Raw genomic sequence first — 21,023 nt, forward strand, 5'->3', positions numbered from 1 at the left:
TCAGACCCCGTTCTATACGATCCATCTCCCACAGTACCTAAAGAAAAAGAAATAAAGAATAAATAATTACTTAATGCATAAAGTCTCCTACACTAGAAAATATACTGGTAAACTTTTCTTTTCACTTCAGTGCTGAACATCTATTGCATCATGAAAATTGCTTCTATAATGAAGGCTCACCTCAAGCACACATCCTGTACTCCATGCCTGGGCTGGATTGGAATCTTTACAGTGTGCACCATTAGTATTAGTTAGCTCAGGTAGTGATCGCCAGGCATCAGATAGAACATGGGTCAGGTGAGGAGCAAGAAGTGATTTCACGTGACCCATAGTGCGACCCAATTCTTCAAAGCCTCCGACCTTGGGAGCGATAGCTAACTGGGCACGAAGAAGCCATCCCACTGGCCATACCCATTCCTGGAAAAGTTGAAGGATGGTGTTACTTTAATATACCTATTTCCTAGCATTGTCTTGTCTTTTCTCATTTCTTTTCAAAGAAAAGAAGACCCAGGCCTGTAACATAAATAGTGTCAAATACTCTGAAGTCTCATGTAAGCATAAAGTTATTACTAATAAGCAATAAACCTCTACAAGGCTATAGTCAACAGATATGAAAATAACAGAAACACAATAACATGTACACAAAAGTAAAAAGGAAACAGCCAAAATAAGATATGAAATTTCTTTTCTTATTGTGGCTGATTCCTTTCAATGAGAATAAAAGATTTGAAGGAGTTAGTAGTCTTAAAAGATAGTGTTTATTTCAACTTACTGGTCCTTGATGATAGTTGTATCCCCGGGCAATCTTAGGGTCTGCTGAATCATTTGAGTTGTCGTAGTCACCATTATATGCCCAGTCACTGGGATCCAGTGTCTTTATTCCAAGTGGACCTAACAGGATTTTCTCTGCATTTTTCAAGGCTATCCACGCATGTTTAGGAGTGAACATCTCTGGGGCCTGGAACAACATATTGTTTTATCACATCTTTGCCAATGCTGAAAGGACCTTATGAAATGCAAATTATATCTTTTGAATCTGATCCTAGAGTAACTCACCACAGCAATTGCAACAGGGAAATTGCAACGCAGTTGGTAATCAGCCCAGAACTGAGAGGCATTATATGAGTCTTTGTAAATGCCCCTTCGATTGATAAGTTCTGGCTTGGGTTCCCTGTCAGGAATTGGATTTTCATCTATCCAGTAGTACTTCTCAAAGCTCTCTTGAATTTTCTTTTCCCAGAATTCATATGTCCACTTTGTGACATTACCTGAAAAATGAGAGTAAGTTAATCATATAAAAAATATGAACAAAACAAAAATTGCCTATTCTCAAATTCACATCAATCTTGACAATTCATTTCACCACCAAGTAGTGTACCTGTGTCATCGTATCTTTCTACACTGTTGTATTTGAATTTGTCTTCACGATACATCTGACCCAGGAAGCGAAGAGCAGATTTGCAAAGGCCCACAATTTCTACAGCACAACCATCTCTTGGTGTTGCTGGTTTGCCTTTGATTCCTGCCAGCTCACTTGAACCCATTTTGTCCATCCATGTACCGCAGTTGTGAACCGTTCCACCATACACAAAACCTTGAAAAGATTATTTCTATTTATTATTCAAGACTCAGATATGCACTGTCACATATGGCTAAATCACATCCAGACTACTTCTTTTCTAAATTTTAGCATCTACTGTTAGGCTTTCATATACATGTGCAAGAATCACTATTATACCTGTTTCCAAACTGACTCCAATCTCGTTGTTGAAACCTTCATCGCACATCTCCCTGTCAATCTGGTAACCAGCATTCCTCTCACGGAACTTCACGCCCTGGAAGTGGCGCTGCAGGGTCTCCTGAATCACGTCCTCTAGCAACTGATCCTGAAAGAGACAAAAATGATTCTGTAAAATAATGGATAATTTCTGGTACTGTGATATCTTACAAGCTAGAGAAATTTTTGATAGGATTGGGGTCAGAGAGTTTTCACTTTGACACAAGTGTGGGACACATAATAAAGAAATGTAATTCCTATTCCAGACACATTTTCCTTGATAACTGCAAGAAAACACTATAAGAACACACTCTCAGAATCTGTTCTTGAGCATGTTTCTGTCAATATTCATGAAAATACTTTCCACTCTAATATACTTACATGTCTGCCTGGTTCTTGAGGTGGTGAGTCATCAGTAGGGAAGAGACGAGACACTCTGTCCCTGAAGATGCGATTGCCATCAGGAACAATTGCCACATACCTGGAAACACAATTATTTTTGTAATCAACAGTTAAACACTAATGATTATAGTTTCATAAACCAAGAGGACAATTATGAAAAAGATTTAAGTCCAATTCAAATTTAGATAAGCTTTAGAAAAAATACAGGAGCACAAAAAAATAATGCTAATGAATAATATTTTTCTGACATTTTGTGCCTTGTATGCATGAGTTAGCAACACAATCAGCTCCATCTTGAAGGTATTACCACTCTCTACATATTTCAGATATGTCAATGAGTTCAAAAGTAATGAACTAACCTTTGGATGGACTGGAGCCACCACCAGACAGAATCTCTACAGTTGAATCGAGCCTTGATACCTCCATCCAAAAGGTTGGGTATGAGGCCATGACGCATTGTGCTCGCATATGCCAAGATAATCCATCTGTCAAGAGTAAATTAATATTCATAAAGTGCAGAAATATATGTTCTAGAAGTAGGTAGTGTAATTTCATGCTGCATTCTTTATATCTTGCAGTATATTAAAAGTTACCATCTTGTTTCTGAAAAAAATGTGTTGAATAACTTACCTTGCCTCATCATATCTTCCAGTGATGAGAAGATTTCCAGGAAGGGCAATAAATGTGTCTCGGCCCCAGTTGCGCATGTAACCCACTGAGAAATGCGGTAATCCTAGAAAAATAAATAAATTACATTACTCCAGAATAAAAACATAATATGAAATATCATCACAATAGTTCATAAAACAGATCATCATTTTCTAACATCATCAGTGTTCAAATTTAGCTTACCAGCAGCAATAGTAACAGACATCTGTTTCGTTGAACCTGAACCATCTGTGACTACTGGAGGTTGAGGTGAAGACAGGTTGGGAGACAGAGGTGGCATCACGGCAGACTTGACAATGCCACAGAACTGTACTGAGCACAGACTCAGAGCCTTGGCAAAGTCTGACCCTTGAGAAATGAACCTGATTGGGAACAAAATATGAAGTATTAAGAACAGTTCCCAAACAATAAAGCCATTCTTTTTCATGAATCTGGGTTAAATATTCAAGGTAAATTTTAACATAATATGTGGCATCATTATTAAAAAGTAACATCATGATCTCAATCTATGCATATCTTCATACTTACTCTCCCATTAAAGACCAAGCCCGGTTGATAAGAGTGAGGTATACACTTGTCACAATGGAATCAAAGTAAGCTGGAATGAGGTATCTGGGAACTTCCTTCAGCCAGTTGAATATATCCTGGAAGATAAAAAAAATAAATAAATTTGGTTGTGCTACAACCAAACTAAATACAAAACTGAAAGACCAAAACCAGCATAACAACTTCATATATCTAATCCATCATCCTATATTTCATTATTGGCATGTAAATTTATGCTTGTAATCATATGAAATATTGGCTTATGGTATACTTACTTCGAACCACTTGGCAAGCCTCTGGGTTGCTGGTTCATGTTTAAGACGTGTGACGATATACTCAGGCATCCAATCACCATCACGGAGGTTACAACACAGAGGATGCCCAAGATCATTGTGCACACGAATCTCACTCAGCACAGAAATCACCCCTGAAACATCATCAGTGTTCATTATTTCAAAATGCTCTTTAAAATATATATAATTTTCTTACAAGCTAAGAAAAAAAGGTAATCTATTGTTAAAATTCCACAGTAAAAGGGAATCAGTGATTACCTTGAAGACCACAGTAGGGTAATGAGCCATAGTTGGGGATTGAGTAAGTTCCTCCTCCATGGCCTTCATCTTTCTCCTCTTCGTCGCAGCGATAGAGCACACGATTCAAGTCAGAAAGGCACAGTGAGTTCACGATATCCATCAGCTCAACATTATGAGTAGTGACTTCTGAGATTCTTGACTGTAAATGAATTAAAATCACAATCAGATTTGATTACTTGCCTGTTGCTGTTTTATGAACATGGGACCAATTGTCTTAAATATTATAACATACATTTCAGCAAAACTTACTGTAGAAATATCCTTGATTAGCACAGAATAAAGAGAAAAGTTTAGAATTTTGATTTTTTTTGTCTAATTTTTCACATATATGTCATCATCACATATGATTATCAACAATTATAATCTTTAAATCAGTAATATTAACCTTTTAATAATTAACACCTGATCTTGCAGATAAGAAATATTAAAGCCATAACTTACTTTATAACCAAATTCTGACAAAACTCCACGAATTTTGTTCACTGCAGTCTGAGCACGAGGAAGAAGACTTAGTCTGAAAGGATGAGATTATGTGAAATCAATAAAATCAGTAAAAAAGTACTGGTGTTGCTTTTACAGAATCAACATTAGCAAAGTAATATCTGAAGCATTAGGTATTTCATGTACTGTCTGACATGATAATCAAAACTTTTTTATCTCCTAGTCCATTTATAACAAAATAATAAATAAGTCCTCATTCCACCCACCTAGCTTTGCTTGAGTAATATCCTTACAAATCTGAATGAATTTCTTACCTGAATGCAATTACTGAACCAGGTGTAAATTCAGATGTGTATTGGCACTCAGTTTCATCTGCATCCTCAGGTGAAGTAAGTCGCACAAGTGAAGACTCACTTGGTCTGATGTTCTCTTTCACCTCAGCAATGATACTATTCAGACCATTAATGAATTCCGAGTCATTATTGAAGAAGCCTGGATACGACTTATCATCTTCCCTGGAAGTAAAGTAAATAATATTTGTGTATTATAAAAATAGATCATAATATGCATTCTTATCAAAGTCTTTTCATGAATTAAGATTTATATTATATATATATATATATATATATATATATATATTATATAAATATATATATATATATATATTATATATATAATATATTATATATATATATATATATATTATATATATATGTATATATAAATATATATATAAATATATATATATTTATATATATATATATTATATATATGTATATATATTATATATATTATATAGTATTATGTATATATATATGTATATATATATATATATATAATATATATGTATATATATATATTATGTATATATTATATATATGTATATATATATATATTATATATATTTATATATATATATTATATATATATATAATATATAATATATATATTATATATATATATATAATATATATATATATATATATATATATATATATATATATATTTTTTTTTTTTTTTTTTTTTTTTTTTTTTTTTTTTTTCCCTTTCTTTCTTTCTCTCTCTCTCTCTTTCTTCTTTTTTCTTTTTTTTCTTCTCTACAAAAATATGAAAAAAATTAAAACTTACCCTGATGTTTTTCCTTTCACTTGCATCTCAAAGATGATCTCCTCAAGGTGTCCCTGTACTTTCAGTGGCCTGATATGAGTTTCACGAGCCTCTGCTGGAGGTCGGAAGGAAGTGTAGGCAACCAATACAACACTCTGATGTGTAACGGGATTGTGACGTGTTACTGTAACCACATGTTCTGTCACCTGATCCACAAATACCTGTTTGGATAAAATACTAATCAGATATTGCACATATATTTATAAGAGTTGCTAACACTTTGCAAAAAGATGACACAATTCTTCTGTAAGCTAAAAAGTAATACAGACATCAAAGATATTGTAGTAACAGAGAAACAAAATTTGTGGAGTTATAGTGAGAAGCTACAAAACATCTGTTTGATTTGTTTAGCAAAGAAGGAAAAATTGCAATCTTCATAGATTACCTGGTTATAGCCATTAGCTCCAAGCTCAAAATGAAGCTTGTTCAACAACCTCTTACAACGGACAATGCCTGAGCTCTCATTACATTCTCCTCTTGTTGGCTCAGCATCTGTCCAAGCCTGATATACACGTGTTTCATCTACAACGTGAATCTGTAAAGAACAGTAAAGTATTAATAATGTACTGCCAAATCCTACAAATAGTCATAACGTAATGTAGCAGATAATGTCAATTAATCAACTTTTAACCAAAAGAAATATCATACTTACATGATGTGGCACTAACTCATCATAGCCTCTTGTTGACCCAGAAGCACAACATGCCATGCTGACAAGGGCTGTTGAGGGTAACATATCCCAGGCAGTTCGCACTTCTGCAGGGCTGCGGTTGTCATGTGTCAGGTCCAAGAAAATGGCATGAGCAATGCATGGTACCAGAGGCCGTACAGGGGGAAGCAGGAATGCGCCCACAGGTTCACCTCCGTAGCGGTACACAAGCCTTCCCTCTTCATGTGAGTTTGGTGCCGACATGGCCTCTGTTCAGAATTATGGTACATTTGTTAATGCTCATACCTTACTGATACTGGAATATACACATTCATACTCTGCAAGACTTATATTTATATTAAAGAATAATAATATCAAATATGTACCTCAGTTACCTGAGACAGGATCTTGTGACATCAGTCAAATGATCTATAAGCATGATTTTGATAATGGTAAATAAATGATACATGACTGTTTAACCATAGATATAAACATAGAAACTGATCTAACCTCTAATCAATGAATTGATGCCCAGACGGTTGACAAAAACATTGTCTGTAATGTCAGAATTAGTGAAGAGCTCTGCAATTACATACAAATCAGGCCTGACTTTCCTTGCAGCATCCAACATGTACTGAAAAAAAAAAAAGAAAACATTGTAAGTTCTTCCATTTACATTCTTTGTAAAATAAACTAGTCAACCAAAAAATGTTGAAATACATTAAGATATCTTTCCTTAAATGTAGCAAAAAAAAAAATATATAAGGCCTTACAATTAGCAAGTAAATTTCATAATTCAATATGGAACCCAAAACATTTATTTTCTAAATTATCACACTAACCTCTGCAACATGAATTGGGGTGGAATGGCAGTTGTCCAAGCGGATGCCATGGAAGATGCGAGCCGTATATTCACAATAACGTTTCATGTGATCCCATAGGTATGGACTGTCTTCAGGCTTGTCACCATATCTGTCAAATAAAAGAAAATTAAAGCAATGTTTTTCTTTCTCTCTCACTCTTTTATTCAAACTGTTTTCCAAAGAATGTCAAGTGTATGAATCTTGAAAGAAGTTGGAATCAATATAATCATAAATTCACTGAGATCCTGTTTGAACTTTAGCATTAACAATTATTATATATTAATTATTTTTATGCTTTTAACCAGGGCCATAGCAAGAATAGGTAAGCACGCTTCCCTAAATACCTAGATGGGGTCCTCTCTACAGACAACCACATTTCACACTTTGGCAGTTGCAATATTTATGCAGATTTTGATTATACAGGGATTTTTCTTTCCTTGATTTTAATCAAATGGAAAAGACAACATTTCCATGATGGAGTACCTAAGTGTTATGGAACCCTGTTAGATAGGGGATATATGGAGTTTGGCAGTTAGAGCTCTGCTCTTAACACATTTTTTTGAACTCACCTGAGCTTCACACTGTCTCCCCATGCAACCAACTCCCTTCGTAGGTAGACATAGCAGTCTGATCTTGCAAAGTTATTCAGTGGATCATCACCCATGACCCACCCATTATGTGCCATCAAGTAGCAACCCTTATCGCTAAACATAAGGGCCTCTTCCTCCTCCAGGGAAGCGTCTTCTCCGTAATGAGTGAAGTACCTAGAAGGGACACCATACTCATTTATCATTATTTTGTCATTGTGCATTACCAGATCATCAAGGAAATATACTTTTCTATTTTCCATATTTGAAGATACTAGAAATGTGTTGATTGCATATGACTTACGGTGGTACTAGTGGGTAGTCTCTGGAAACCTCTGCAATCATAGGCCCATCTGGTTGAAGTCGCTGGTATCTGAAATGGATTAGAATTACCTTTAGCAGCAGAAAAATAAAAATACTTGATAACACATCTACAACTAATTTATTCGAACAAAATATAGAATAAAAAATGTCTCATGAAACATTCAATTAACATTAGAAAAAGACCATTCCCAAGCCTGAGCAAAACATTAAGTAAACAAGCTCTATGATAAACAAAATCTGGTATTAATAGGTAAGGCAAGTGCCAACCCACCTGATCGTTCCCAGAACACATTCAACGGCCTGGATGAGGTGTGCCTGGATCTCACTTGTGCGCTGCTGGTTGAGGTTCTCAATGTGACGTCGGAACTCAGCACAGCAACGTACAATTCGATCTTCCTCATCACGGGCTTCAGGTCTGCAAGGAGTGATTTCTTATTAGTTTATGAGTAATATAATGGATTCTACACAAAGTAATAACAATAATAAATGAAGTTTCTGAATGAAAACCAATATCCCAAAAGATATCATCAGAGCCCTTCTTCCCCCTTTCCCAAAAAAAAATTATCATGCCTTGTCATAATATGTAATTATCAGTGTTAATATATGACAAGACAATGTACAATTGCTTGGAAAATCACATTTATGCAATATGAATAAAATACCAAATAATTTCAAGTATACAAGCAATTTAAATTATACTTTTCCAAGTTTAAAACTTTTACTGATTCTAAAACCAGAAACTACATGCAAACTCATTGTCCAACCATAGATAAGAAGATGAAAAATCCTTTTGAACATGATGCACCTTCTTTATTACTTTTTAAAATCAAGATCAGCATAATGTGTTGAAATAAGCGTAATACGATTAAATTAACTATATAGAAAAAACATTATCATGCACAGAAGAAAAGAAAAATCTCCAATGAGAAATGTGAAGGCAGTCTGCATTTTAATTTTGCATTTCATTTATTATGATTGTTTCTTAGTAAATGGAAGCATTAAAAAATTGACAAGTTCTCCAAATCAATGAAGCCTATAGTCTGACCTTTCAGAAAACCTTTTCAGGTGTCAAGCACATACTGAAAAACAATTATTGTTATCAAAATGGTTTAGCAGATGATGTAATTACTATCTTCATTATTACTGATATGATCATCAATATCATCCTTCTTGTTATTATTATAACCATTAAAATCATTACCATTATAAATGAACAAATAATAAAAACTGCGGTGGCTATGTAATTCATAATTCAGTTAAAAAGTAATAATATGCCTGTGTGCATATACGTATGTATGTATGTATGTACATGTGTGTGTGTGTGTGTGTGTGTGTGTGTGTGTGTGTGTGTGTGTGTGTGTGTGTGTGTGTGTGTGTGTGTGTGTGTGTGTGTGTGTGTGTGTGTGTGTGTGTGTGTGTGTGTGTGTGTGTGTGTGTGTGTGTGTGTATATGTATATGTATATGTATATGAATATGTATATGTATATGTATATATATGTATGGGGGCCGCGGTGGCCGAATGGTTAGAGCGTCGGACTCAAGACTGTCACGACGGCAATCTGAGTTCGAGGGTTCGAGTCACCGACCGCCGCGTTGTTTCCCTTAGGCAAGGAACTTCACCTCGATTGCCTGCCTAGCCACTGGGGGACAAAGTCAGCCCAAGTCAGTGCCGGGTAAATAGAGATGGTGACTCGGAAAAAAAAAAAAAAAAAAAAAAAAAAAAAAAAAAAAAAAAAAAAAAAAAAAAAAAAAACACCGGGCGGAAGGCAATGGCAAACCACCGCTCTAAATTGCCAAGAAAATCATGGAAGCCCATGATCGTCAAGGCCGCGGTGGTCGAATGGTTAGAGCGTCGGACTCAAGACTGTCACGACGGCAATCTGACTTCGAGGGTTCAAGTCACCGACCGCCGCGTTGTTTCCCTTGGGCAAGGAACTTCACCTCGATTGCCTACCTAGCCACTGGGTGGCTAAGCCAGCTCAAGTCAGTGCTGGTTCCAAGCCCGGATAAAATAAGAGAGAATGATTACCTAAAAAGGTAACACCGGCACTCTCCGTGGAAAGGAACTGGGGACCCTACCACGTACTCACTCCAAGAGCATCACAATGTGAAAACTGCAATTGAGTATCATGCTGTGACCACGGCGGCTCAGACATGAACCTACCGTTAAATGATAATGATGATATATATGTATATATATATATATATATATATGGTGTGTGTTATATAGTATATATGATATTATATATATATATATATATATATATTATATATATATATATATATATATATATATATATATATATGTATATGTATATATATTATATATATATATATATATATATATATATATATATATATATATATATATATATATATATATGTATATATATATATATATATATATATATATATATATATATATATATATATATGTGTATATATGTATGTGTATATATGTATGTGTATATATGTATGTGTGTATATATGTATGTGTATATATGTATGTGTATATATATATATGTATATATATATGTATATATATATATATATATATATATATATATATATATATTATATATATATATATATATATATATATATAATGATAGATAGATAGATGTATACATACAAACAAACATATACAACTATTACCTAGTGGCTAACATTAGTACACATGAAAGTTGCAATAAATACTTCATGTTCAAAAAGATTTCCAAACTTCATACTACTCACTAGACTTGTAATTTTTTACAATTAAAACTTGAAATAACTTTCTTGATATTTTCATTTCCTTTTTATAAAACTCATTTATTACACAGTTTTATATACACTCATGCCAAGGTGGTCCCAGAAATTTCTGGGAAATATTTTTACAATGAATAATCCACTCTGTCACCACAAACCTTAAACCATTAAAGAAATAAGGGGAAAAAAGTGATAACCACACACTAAGATATAAGGTGTAAAAATGTGCTGTTTTGGTGGTTGGTGTTAAAATACATGAGTGTACTTCCCCCAACCTTGGTCATGTAATGAAAACAACCATATATCCAAATATTAGGGATACTATTAGAATAAGCGCTAAAATATACAGCCAGGGATCATTTACCCAAAAGTCCATGTTTTGTGTTTTCATTAGACCTCAAAAGAGTAACACAAGCACAACATGAACAACTGTATTAATTTTGGATCAAATAAAGAATCTCCAACACAAAAGTAAACCCAAGTTAATTCCAAAACCGCAGAACCAAAGTTGAAAACAAAATGTTAAAACATTATTGAAATTTTTAATTGCCATAACCTAAAAGCGTGGGTTTTATCAAAAGCAAACTTCTTGGCTTTTACTCAGAACTTACCCACTACCCTGGAGGGTCTTCGCATTCGACTCACTAGGAAAATACAAGAAAATATTATGAAACATTATCTGTTTCAAAAGGCTGTAAGAGTAAGAAAGGCCTGAATTATTTAACACAAGCTCTCTGGTAAATCATTAAAATATATCTTTTAGCTCTTATTAAACTATTCAGTGCCTTCTCTCACAACCCCTGGTCAGGCTCACAATTCCTTCACTGGTCTTGTACCTACCTAGCCTTCCTCGAAGCAAATAAGAACACTGCTTTTTGCTTTTGGTTGCTTTTTAAAGGTTATTCCTCTCTATAGCATTCCATTATGGCAGTATTTATGGGTTTTGAGGAAACTATTGCACAAATAATTGGTAGTACTTTACTACTTCCCAGTGATAGAGATAAAATTTACAAAGGACACTATGTCTATTCAGATTCAACCTCAAAGATAACGCAAATAATAATTAAGTATCTTTTGATCCTATTATCATACAATTATTGTTTTTTGTATATGATTCCCCAAAAGATCAATAAAATATATATACTTGCTTAACAGTTAATACCTGACTACATTCATTTTTTTACATTGTATATGATGAAAATGAATAAGACTTTTATTATATGTACATACAAGTACATGTATAAGAAAAAAGACAGAGTACTATACCTGGCTAAATTGTAGAGTCTCACAGCAATATTCATATCAACTGTGCAGGTTCTTCTTCCATAATTGGGGTCCTGAATGATGACCATTTCCTCTTTGTATGAAGAATCACCCTTGCCTCTGGTGACGATTGGAAGGTTGCTGGAAATTCTGCGACGGAACTCTTCAACTGTTTTGTCTACATCCACAGTGTAGAATTCATGGAGTTTAACTTGTGGGAGGAAATGGCTATGAATAACATTCTTAATAGCCTATGGAAAAAAACAGGAAGAATTAGACATTTTGAAATGACCAAAAATGGTATTATCAAACAATTTGTTTACACTGTCTGCAATAATTAGTCACCAGTTTTTCATAGACAGGTTTTATACGATATCAAAAACAAGAAATCCTCTCAAAGAACACATAACCACACAATTCAAAATAACATTCCTACCTCAAGATCTTTTTCTTCCCTGATGGCCACCGGGATACCACGATCTTCCCATTTGCCATCAGCCACTTCAACTGTCATATGGTACAGTACACGATCCAAAAGATAAGCGGGACGGAGGTGAGGGGAGTTCTGGCAGTTATAGGTTGCCTCAGGATGGTCCTGGATCCAGTTAGAATCATTGGCTGTGTGGTTCAGCACTACATCAGTCAGGGATAACATCTTCCATTCATCCCTCATTCTCCTGATGAGAGCCTCAACATCAGCAAAGGTGTACTGGTGGTCTGGGGTCTGGAACTCAGTGTTAAGCTTGTGCTGATCCTTTATCGAGTAGGAAGAATTTGAATCACCAAGTTCCTAAAAAATTAAAGATAGTTAATATTGGCTACAACCTTTTTTCCCTTCAAATGTGTAAAAATGAACTGCAGTAATATTGATATAGCACATTACATTATAATATATTACATATGAAAACATTTTATTTTTTTATTTTACTGTTTACCTGAATGGGAGTAAAATGAACCAGATTGTAGCCAGTCTCATAAGCCACTTGCAGCCTTTGTTCCCAGTCAGGCAGAGGTCCTAGGCATTTCGACAACACAGTCTGGCACTGAACGCAATCCAAACTCAAAGTTTCACTATTGGTGCCTACAGTGAGGGTTGGGTCTACAATGAAGTAGCCAGAGCCCTGAGCTCTTTCACGTTCCACTCTGAGGGGATAAAATTTATTTGCTTCAGTCATCAATTTTTCAATGTGGACTTCATAATCAACAATATGAAGATTAAACCCCATGGAAAAATTGAGCCATAAGAAAAGTCTGATGAATAACTGATATTGATGTTGATATTGGCTTACACCAGTAAAAAAGACAATACTGGCACATACCCATCATCATAGGTGAAATAGAAATGGAAAGCTCCTGCTGAAATGATGACTACTTCAACATAGAGGGCTGTATCATCACCCTTATTGCGAGAGTCACTTTTCCATTGGAGACGTCTATAACGGTTACGGGTGAAACCCTCTCCTAGGTCCTCTGGGTGGTTGGTGAACACACTGACAGCCTTCCCCAGCAGAGATGGGCCGGGACGGAGCTGAAGTACCCACCCTGGATGATAAAAAAGGCTGATTACTGAAGATTGCACTTCTGGTTGGTAAGCTATCACCAGAGAAATTTGATCATATTCTATTCTATCTCTGATCATATGAAATACTGATAAAAAGCATCATTCACAGATTCAAAACTATATTCAAACAAATTAAATTTTGTTTCATACCTTTTTGCAGACGGAAGAGTGTTGAGTCCATGTGGTCACCATGGTTGAGGGTGAGCACACGAACCTGCGGCTGCTGCTGGCTAAAGCTCATGCCAGGTCCACCTCCCATCTTGGGTAAGCTCAGTCCCTACAAATGACATTTTGTTATTTTAAATGGAAAGAGACACTCAACAATCTATATTCTAATAAGATTTACTGCCACTCAAATTACCTGCAAATCTTTTACCAAGAAAACTTGCCAATCCTTCCAAATCTCAAATCTTGCATGTTTCTACCAATCCTGACCCTAACCTCATTCCCCAACACACCATGCCCCTGCCCCCTAACACTCCAAAAAAGGGTCCAACCATTTTTGAGTGAACCCTAAATAAAGGAACAAGAAGTCAACCAACCATCCAACCAGCAAACAAACAAACCTTCGGCTCAGATCCCATAGTCCCATTGACCGAGTTGGTCATAGGAGACATATGGTCAGAAGTGTACATCTGCTGGCTCTGAGGCCCCTGGGTCACCACCCCGGCTCCGTCCTGCACGCCCATCTTGAAGAAGTTGGCCAGCTTCCTGAAGAGGTGAATTCATGCTACCATTAACCAGTGAACTCCAAGAACACTTCTTTCATTTTGTGGAGGTAATCATAATTCCTGTTTTTTTGGTTTAAGGAATAAATGGCATCACAATTATTTAGAAATAAAGGAAAGATTTATTTCTTATATCTGTTCATAGGTAATTATAATAAAGGAAATAAAAATAAACTAAAGATACTTTGATTGGTGAGTTTTAGTAGTAACAGAAAAGAAAAACTGTCACACAAATGGGGAAGTAAATAAAAAACAGAACATATCACACACAGATTTTGGGGTAAATAAAAATAAATGAATAATGTACTGTGGTCTATGTGTGAGTGTGTGGGTGAATCATGAGCTCGATGGTATGAGTTAATGGAAGCGGAGGTGATATTTGCATTAGAATTTATGATAACATTTCAAAAATAAATAAGTGGTAAAAAAGAAAAAAAACGACCAATCTCTAATACTGTAAATGGTTAGTATATAAAACAAATTGCGTGGGCATCAACTGAATACTGTTAAAGAGGGTGAAAAATCATAAGGGCGGGGAAAAATTCAAACGTAGTAGAAATATATACTTATTTATTTTGTTTCTATTTATTTAAAGAAAAACTCGCAAAAAATAATCAGCATTTAATAATCCACATGTTATTTAACCATTCGCTAAGACCCCAACGAGCAGCAACTACCTGTCAAAATAGTGCCGATACACAAAATGACAGAGCAAAGATAAGCGCGGAGCAAGTTAAAGAAAACGTGTGGCATGCTCGCCCTCCACAGAACGCGAGGGCGGCGCAGACGGAGAGGTTTGTGATGCACGCGGTTGGCTCACTCAGCACACGCCGGGCCACCTCGTGGAGGAGGTCACCTGTACGACTGATTCCACTCTTTCTGGCCGCTGTCCTTTTCCTTCGCCGAGCCGTAAGCGTAGATTCGCCGAAGAGGCTGCTGGGACGATTTCTGGAGCATCTGCTCTTCGTAGCACGAACTCAAGGGCCGACCCGCTGCCTTTTGGCCGTTTCTTCTGCGCCCGCCGGCAGGTGCGGCTTCTTTCCGTCCACCTACCTCCATCCCCTCCTTGCCTTCACACACTCCCTCACTCATGCTTGGAGAAAGGATCTGTTTGTCAGGTGTGTTGCCTCCATTAAGATACAGCTATTTCACATGAATATGTGGATTTTTAAAAAAAGTTACTACCTGTAATGGAACTGGCGATGGCCATCGAAATGATAACTCGCATTCGAATATTTCCTTTAAAAGGGCTAAAAAATGCCCCCGTGGTAAATCAGTCACCCTTGAAGCAAAGATGGAGCTTCCGGGCGGGTATGATCAAATTGCATGCAATGTTGCACTTGAAGTGCACCTACCAGCTTCTCCAACTGGTTTATCACCTCGAAGCGCCACCTGATAACATTTCCTGAGCCATGTTAGCGGTATCTCCCTGCTCCATTATCAGCATTTCCCAAGAGAAACTTCCCGTGACGGTTCGTTTCGTTCTCAGCCCGATTACGTGACGACGTGCAGCAACTACTTTGGTGTGCATCTGAAGCACGAAAATACTAACAGCACAAATTCCCCCTTGAACGAGCAGATCTACCATAGTGTTAAGCCTGAACGACAGGTTTGTACAGAGTTAATCATTAGAATCTGCTATTTAACCTTTTTAAAACAATATACGACCAAATTATCAGTTATCATGATCATCGTTGTTAGTGTCATTAAGATTTTCATAGTTTGTTGGCAGAATATAGATTATTGGCGACTTTTTTACCACAAGAAATAATCGGAATCGGTACGTGACGCACCTTATCGGTTCGGTCCCGGCCATTAATTCACACTATATATCAACGACTGAGTATCACGAGAAAAACAATAACTAAATTCTTACACGGGCGTTACTTTCTTCACTCTGATCACACCAAACATGACAGTGTCACTGACGCTCGATATCCCAGCACCGGTCCTAGTGAGGGCCGTCATGCAACTTCGGCCTGAACTTGCTGCATTTTTAAGTTGAAAGGAAATATATCACACTGATACCCTCCTTGCAAAACACTACTTTCTATCGATGTATGGACGTTACAAATGCAGTGCATTCCATGCATTTTAAGAAAATCAGCTCAACCGCGAGAGTGCCCGAGAGGGAACTTACTTGAGGAGGGCAGCCAACCACACAAACAATACTTCGAGAAATTTCATCCTCTTCCCACAAACACAAAGTCTACAACGCTAAAACGCAGATGATCCATGAACGTCTAAGATCCGTGTGTCATGATGGATAACGTGCGTCCCCACTGCCATGGCAAGTCCGCGCTACCCTGCCCAGACGAGGACCTGCACTTCTGAATATCCGCTGCCTTTCGCTCTATTTGTTTATGTTTCGTCTCAGCAGTCGCGATCAGGAGTCTCTCACTGCTTGCTATCTTAAAATTAACCCGCGGAGATAAAACTGATTGTAAATTTCGAAAACGAAAGAGTCATAACTAGATTTTGATGTAGGAACAAAGTGTACCACTAAACTGATATCAATGAAATAGGAATAAGTTGATTTTCGCAGTGCCGGTGATAAGACGCTATTGTTGCCGGGTGGAGAAGACTGGCCAAAGTCACCTTAGTCCCCATGGGCTGACATTGCCTCCCCCTCCCCCACAACCACTTCATGCACTTGCATAGCCATTGCACAATACTTCGTTTAAAACTCGGATTACTTCGCAGAGCATAAGCGCAATAAATCGTGAAGGACATCTGTGAGGTCAGAATAGGTTAAATCGCGTTTGTACATGTTGAAGTGATCAGATAAGAAGATCGGCGAACTTTTTAATCACTCACATGTTACATTTAAAGAGATTACTTATCTAAAGCTATCTTGATCATCCTGGGGTGAACAACCCTGACTGAGCTCTGTTGTCAGCTGGCCGGAGACGCTATAGCAGTGTAGGGTTGTGACCGGCTGCTGGACCAGCTTAGCAACACGGGAGAAAACTTCCTAATTTGGGGCCCCGACTGAGGCTGGGCTGTGAGCTCCGTCTAGTACCGCTATCACACTCGAACACGAGTCTTGGGACGCGTTGGGCCTCACGCACATGGGCAAGGTCAGCGCAAAGGCCGCGGCACTGTGCCCGAGGCGGCGCGTGCCCTCTCGCGGCCGGTTCACGCACAGGAGAGCGATGACGAACCCTTAACTCATATCTTATTATTAGACCTAAGTGCCATCCAACGACTGAGTCATGCTTGTCTTTTTTCTTGATTTCCGTATCCAACTTGTATGAAGTCATCGCCACTTTCATTCTCCTTTGACTATCCACAGCTGTAGCTTATAACGAAGTCGTGAAATAAAGTCCTCTCCCGGCAGTGCCGAAGGGGCTTTCGCTTCAGCCGTGTGGCTGATTCCATTCCTTGAAGAGGTCGCAGCTCCCTCTCGTACTTACGCGGTTTCCCTTAACCTCGATTTCCGAAGAACAGATGATGCAGATCATGCACTTCCCACAACTGTCCGCGATCACTAGTGTCGCGAGCACAACGTCCAGGCAGACGGCGCGCGAGTGCTTGCGGCAAGCGTTGGATCGGCGCTCACTGTGCTATGGAACCGTGCCGTTGTCCCCTGGCGGAGGGTGGGAGTGGGAGTGGTGCGATGACCAGTCCTCACCTCCCTTTATTATATCACTCCACGCCCTCCACCTCCCACTTACACTACGTCACCCACCTCACACCTTCTCCACCTAATCCACCTTCTAGTAAAGTCCGACAGCCTTGGACTTGGTGAGTTTGACGCGAGCGCGCTGGACTGACCTCACCTGACCCGACTCCAAAGCAAGAATGGTGCGCGGTGCGGCGCCAGACTGCTAAGGGCTCCTGCGGCACAAGACACTTGAGCCGCCTCCCCTCGTGCTGCTCACCTGACCTCGACATCAACGGGGTGAGCGCCCCAGACCCGCCAGACGAAAGTTCCCGCCGCGCCGCCCAACAACTTTCCCCAAAACAAACAGAAGTCTTCGGGGCTGTATGGCACAATAAGACGCGATCACAAATAGACTGTGCGCGAGCAAGGGTACGTGCTGGAGACCGCGGGCGTGCTCCAGCAGACAGTGTTTGGTGGGCGGCAAGGCAGGAAAGCGTGATGCTCACCCACACCCGTCTGGCGTCACCGGCGCGGCGCCAGACCTGTTCCAGCCTACTTACCTGCACTTGCTTCTTATTCTTAATTCGTGTTTTTATGTATTTTTTGCCGTATCAACATACAACTGAAATTCACAGCACAGATAAAATGCCACATGAGAATACACTCCATGGAAGTAATGCCCGGAGATGGCGATTGTCCAACTTCCGGCGTGGAAAAAGCATAAATTTTAAATTTCGGAAAGAACGAATAGTCCCTAACTCTTCCACTAGTAGACAGTATGCGGGGGGGGGGGGGTCTTGTTACGCGGCAAGGGGTGAGGAGGGGGAAGGGAAAAGGAGAGGAAGAAAGGGGGAGGGGGAAGAAGAACCCTCGAGATCGCATAACATGAAACCCGAGGGTTAAACTCGTCCCGCCCCGCCTCGTTGCACGCTGCTGGTTCCATTGTTCCCTGGAAACCCTGCCCGCGTCGGGCAATTTGGGCCACACACCGTGCACTCGCCAGAAATCTGGCAAAATAATAACAACGCAAACCACGCCTTTCTACATTGTGACCTGCTATTACCCGCAATCGGACGTTGCACAGAGGAATATATCGCCGCCTACAGGGCCTGGAGCCCGTTTCGCTGGGGCGCCTTCGGGCGAGGGATTCGGCGACACGTAATGACACAGCGGCGCGGCCCCATTCTTTTTTTCACACCCGGGGATTTCGTGTCCTCAGTCCAGTAATTACTAGCTTAGGTTTGCTTTTTTTATTCGTCATATCACGGGCGACATTTTTTTTCCTTTTGAAGCAAAACGAGAAAATCTGCCTCCACAAAACAATAAATTTATTGATTTTATTAATATGTAGCAAACACGTGACAAGTTTGTCACGTGTCGTACTATTCTAAAACAACAATAAAAAAGTCTAAGAATAATTTATATGCTGTCATGTGACGTGTGTGTGTGTGTGTGTGTGTGTGTGTGTGTGTGGTGTGTGTGTGTGTGTGTGTGTGTGTGTGTGGGTGTGTGTGGTGGCGGTGTGTGTGTGGTGGTGGTGTGTGTGTGTGTGTGTGGGGTGTGTGGTGTGTGTGTGTGTTGTGTGGTGTGTGTGTGTGGTGTGGGTGGTGTGGTGTGTGTGGGTGTGTTGTGTGTGTGTGTGTGTTGTGTGTGTGTGGTGTGTGTGTGTGTGTGTGGTGTGTGGGGTGTGTGTGTGTGTTGTTTGTGTTGTGTGTGTGTTTGTGTGTGTGGGTGTGTGTGCTGTGGTGTTGGTTGTGTGTGTGTTGTGGTGTTGTGGTTGGTGTTGTGTGTGGTGTTGTGTTGTGTGTGTGTTGTTGGGTGTGTGTGTGTGTGTGTGTGTGTGTGTGTGTGTGTGTGTGTGTGTGTGTGTGTGGTGTGTGTGTGTTGTGTGTGTGTGTGTGTCTTTTATGTATATGATGTTTTTGTGCATATGTTGCCAATCATTCACTGTAAAAGAACTTTAGATTTCAATCCGACATAATAATTATTTTCATAGCATCATCAATGCCGTTGCCAATAACAATGACAATAATTCACATTAATATAATGGTAACAACAAAAACAATAATACTATAATAAGAGTAACGAGAATATAAGAACAACACTGGTCACCGTCTTTTTCGTTACTTTTACTACCATTATTCATAATAAAAATAGTAACGTTATGCTCAATATTAATATCATAATTGCCAATGTAAATGCTATCTTTATCACTATCAAGGTAATTCTTATCATTAACACTATGATCATAATCATCATAACTTATCACAATATTATTAATATCACCATTGTTATCTCAATGTCTTGATTACTACTAAGATACGTTGGCAAGAAAATAAAACAAGAAAATAAATTTACTCAAATCTTAGGACATTACTTGCCCGGTTACATTCACTTCGACATCACTGAGCAGATGGCCGGGGTTTTAAATAAACGTACTTAGCTTAACTTAACCTCGACAACTTTTTTGTATGATGTATGATTTATATTTTTATTTTACCATGTACAATTACAATAGTCGCAGAGTACTGCACTATTTCAAATATATGTAATATTATAATCATGATTGCCCACAGCTGAGCAGATAGCCAGGGTGGTAAATAACCTTACTTAACTTTGACAACAAGAACGCCTTTGCAGACACTAATATCAATAACAATAAAGGCTCTCAACATGAATACGATCACTAGTACCATCACCATCACTGTATCAACACTGATAATATCTATGGACACAGTAAGCCTATCAAAATTATAATGAACATGTTAATCTTAACTGCTATCCACAGATACAATTAACTACATTCTTAAACAACAGGATATAACAACATAATTTTTTTGAAACTACAACAATTTATCACTATTTGTCATGACACAATTTTGGAACGTAACGCCAACAAACAAATTCTCACTATGTAGCTATTTTTGCTTCTACCATAGCTAAACGGGGGAAAATCTTAGTTACATCATTCTACTTGCTAGCAATGGTTTATTTGTAACATTTGATGTGGATACTGCTATCAGTGCTGGCATTCTAAAATGAAATAATAGATGCAATAATTAATATTAAAAGTATTAACACTACTCATTACTCTGGTT

At 38.1% G+C, this 21,023-nt stretch overlaps 4 protein-coding genes across 53 annotated transcripts in view; all 4 read right to left on the reverse strand.

The window, feature by feature from the left end:
* Positions 1-1,514: 1,514 nt before the first annotated feature.
* On the reverse strand, positions 1,515-3,210 carry LOC119592558. The gene is made up of 6 exons (XM_037941431.1): positions 3,032-3,210; positions 2,810-2,912; positions 2,539-2,664; positions 2,159-2,258; positions 1,739-1,886; positions 1,515-1,594 (listed from the first exon to the last, which is right to left on the reverse strand). Exons 1-5 carry the CDS (start codon positions 3,074-3,076, stop codon positions 1,874-1,876), a joined length of 387 nt encoding a protein of 128 aa, XP_037797359.1. The 5' UTR covers positions 3,077-3,210; the 3' UTR covers positions 1,515-1,594; positions 1,739-1,873.
* Positions 3,173-14,207, reverse strand: LOC119585314 (glycogen debranching enzyme-like). The gene is made up of 21 exons (XM_037933992.1): positions 14,157-14,207; positions 13,741-13,867; positions 13,349-13,571; positions 12,965-13,172; positions 12,466-12,819; positions 12,033-12,280; positions 11,378-11,458; positions 8,290-8,433; positions 7,999-8,067; positions 7,677-7,871; positions 7,087-7,216; positions 6,755-6,878; positions 6,248-6,513; positions 5,981-6,130; positions 5,557-5,756; positions 4,743-4,943; positions 4,429-4,501; positions 3,946-4,126; positions 3,670-3,821; positions 3,423-3,492; positions 3,173-3,210 (listed from the first exon to the last, which is right to left on the reverse strand). The coding sequence occupies exons 1-21, from the start codon at positions 14,205-14,207 to the stop codon at positions 3,173-3,175; spliced, it is 3,285 nt and encodes a 1,094-aa protein (XP_037789920.1).
* LOC119592230 (neuroblast differentiation-associated protein AHNAK-like) overlaps positions 13,740-21,023 on the reverse strand; it is a 46,824-nt gene continuing 39,540 nt past the window's right edge. For all 50 annotated transcript variants that reach the window (XM_037941295.1, XM_037941391.1, XM_037941304.1 and 47 more), the window contains one exon: positions 13,740-13,867. The gene's annotated coding sequence lies outside the window, so the exon portion shown is untranslated. The remainder of the gene's footprint in view (positions 13,868-21,023) is intronic.
* LOC119592549 overlaps positions 14,157-21,023 on the reverse strand; it is a 12,634-nt gene continuing 5,767 nt past the window's right edge. The window contains exon 2 of the mRNA XM_037941419.1: positions 14,157-14,301. Coding sequence (XP_037797347.1) covers positions 14,212-14,301 — 90 coding nt within the window. The 3' untranslated portion in view covers positions 14,157-14,211. The remainder of the gene's footprint in view (positions 14,302-21,023) is intronic.

Source organism: Penaeus monodon, chromosome 3 (genome assembly GCF_015228065.2).
Source record: "Penaeus monodon isolate SGIC_2016 chromosome 3, NSTDA_Pmon_1, whole genome shotgun sequence".
NCBI classification, from domain to species: domain Eukaryota; kingdom Metazoa; phylum Arthropoda; class Malacostraca; order Decapoda; family Penaeidae; genus Penaeus; species Penaeus monodon.

Coding starts and splice junctions, on each gene's coding strand:
- LOC119592558 (XM_037941431.1), bottom strand. CDS start 3,076: ATGGTTCAGGTTCAACGAAACAGATGTCTGTTACTATTGCTGCTG. Junction 2,913..3,031: donor GTCTGTTACTATTGCTGCTG/GTAAGCTAAATT, acceptor TTATTTTTCTAG/GATTACCGCATTTCTCAGTG. Junction 2,259..2,538: donor TGGCTCCAGTCCATCCAAAG/GTTAGTTCATTA, acceptor TTGTGTTTCCAG/GTATGTGGCAATTGTTCCTG.
- LOC119585314 (XM_037933992.1), bottom strand. CDS start 14,207: ATGTCTCCTATGACCAACTCGGTCAATGGGACTATGGGATCTGAGCCG. Junction 4,127..4,428: donor TGTCAGAATTTGGTTATAAA/GTAAGTTATGGC, acceptor ATTCATTTACAG/TCAAGAATCTCAGAAGTCAC. Junction 3,211..3,422: donor CTTTGATTCCATTGTGACAA/GTGTATACCTCA, acceptor GTTCCCAATCAG/GTTCATTTCTCAAGGGTCAG.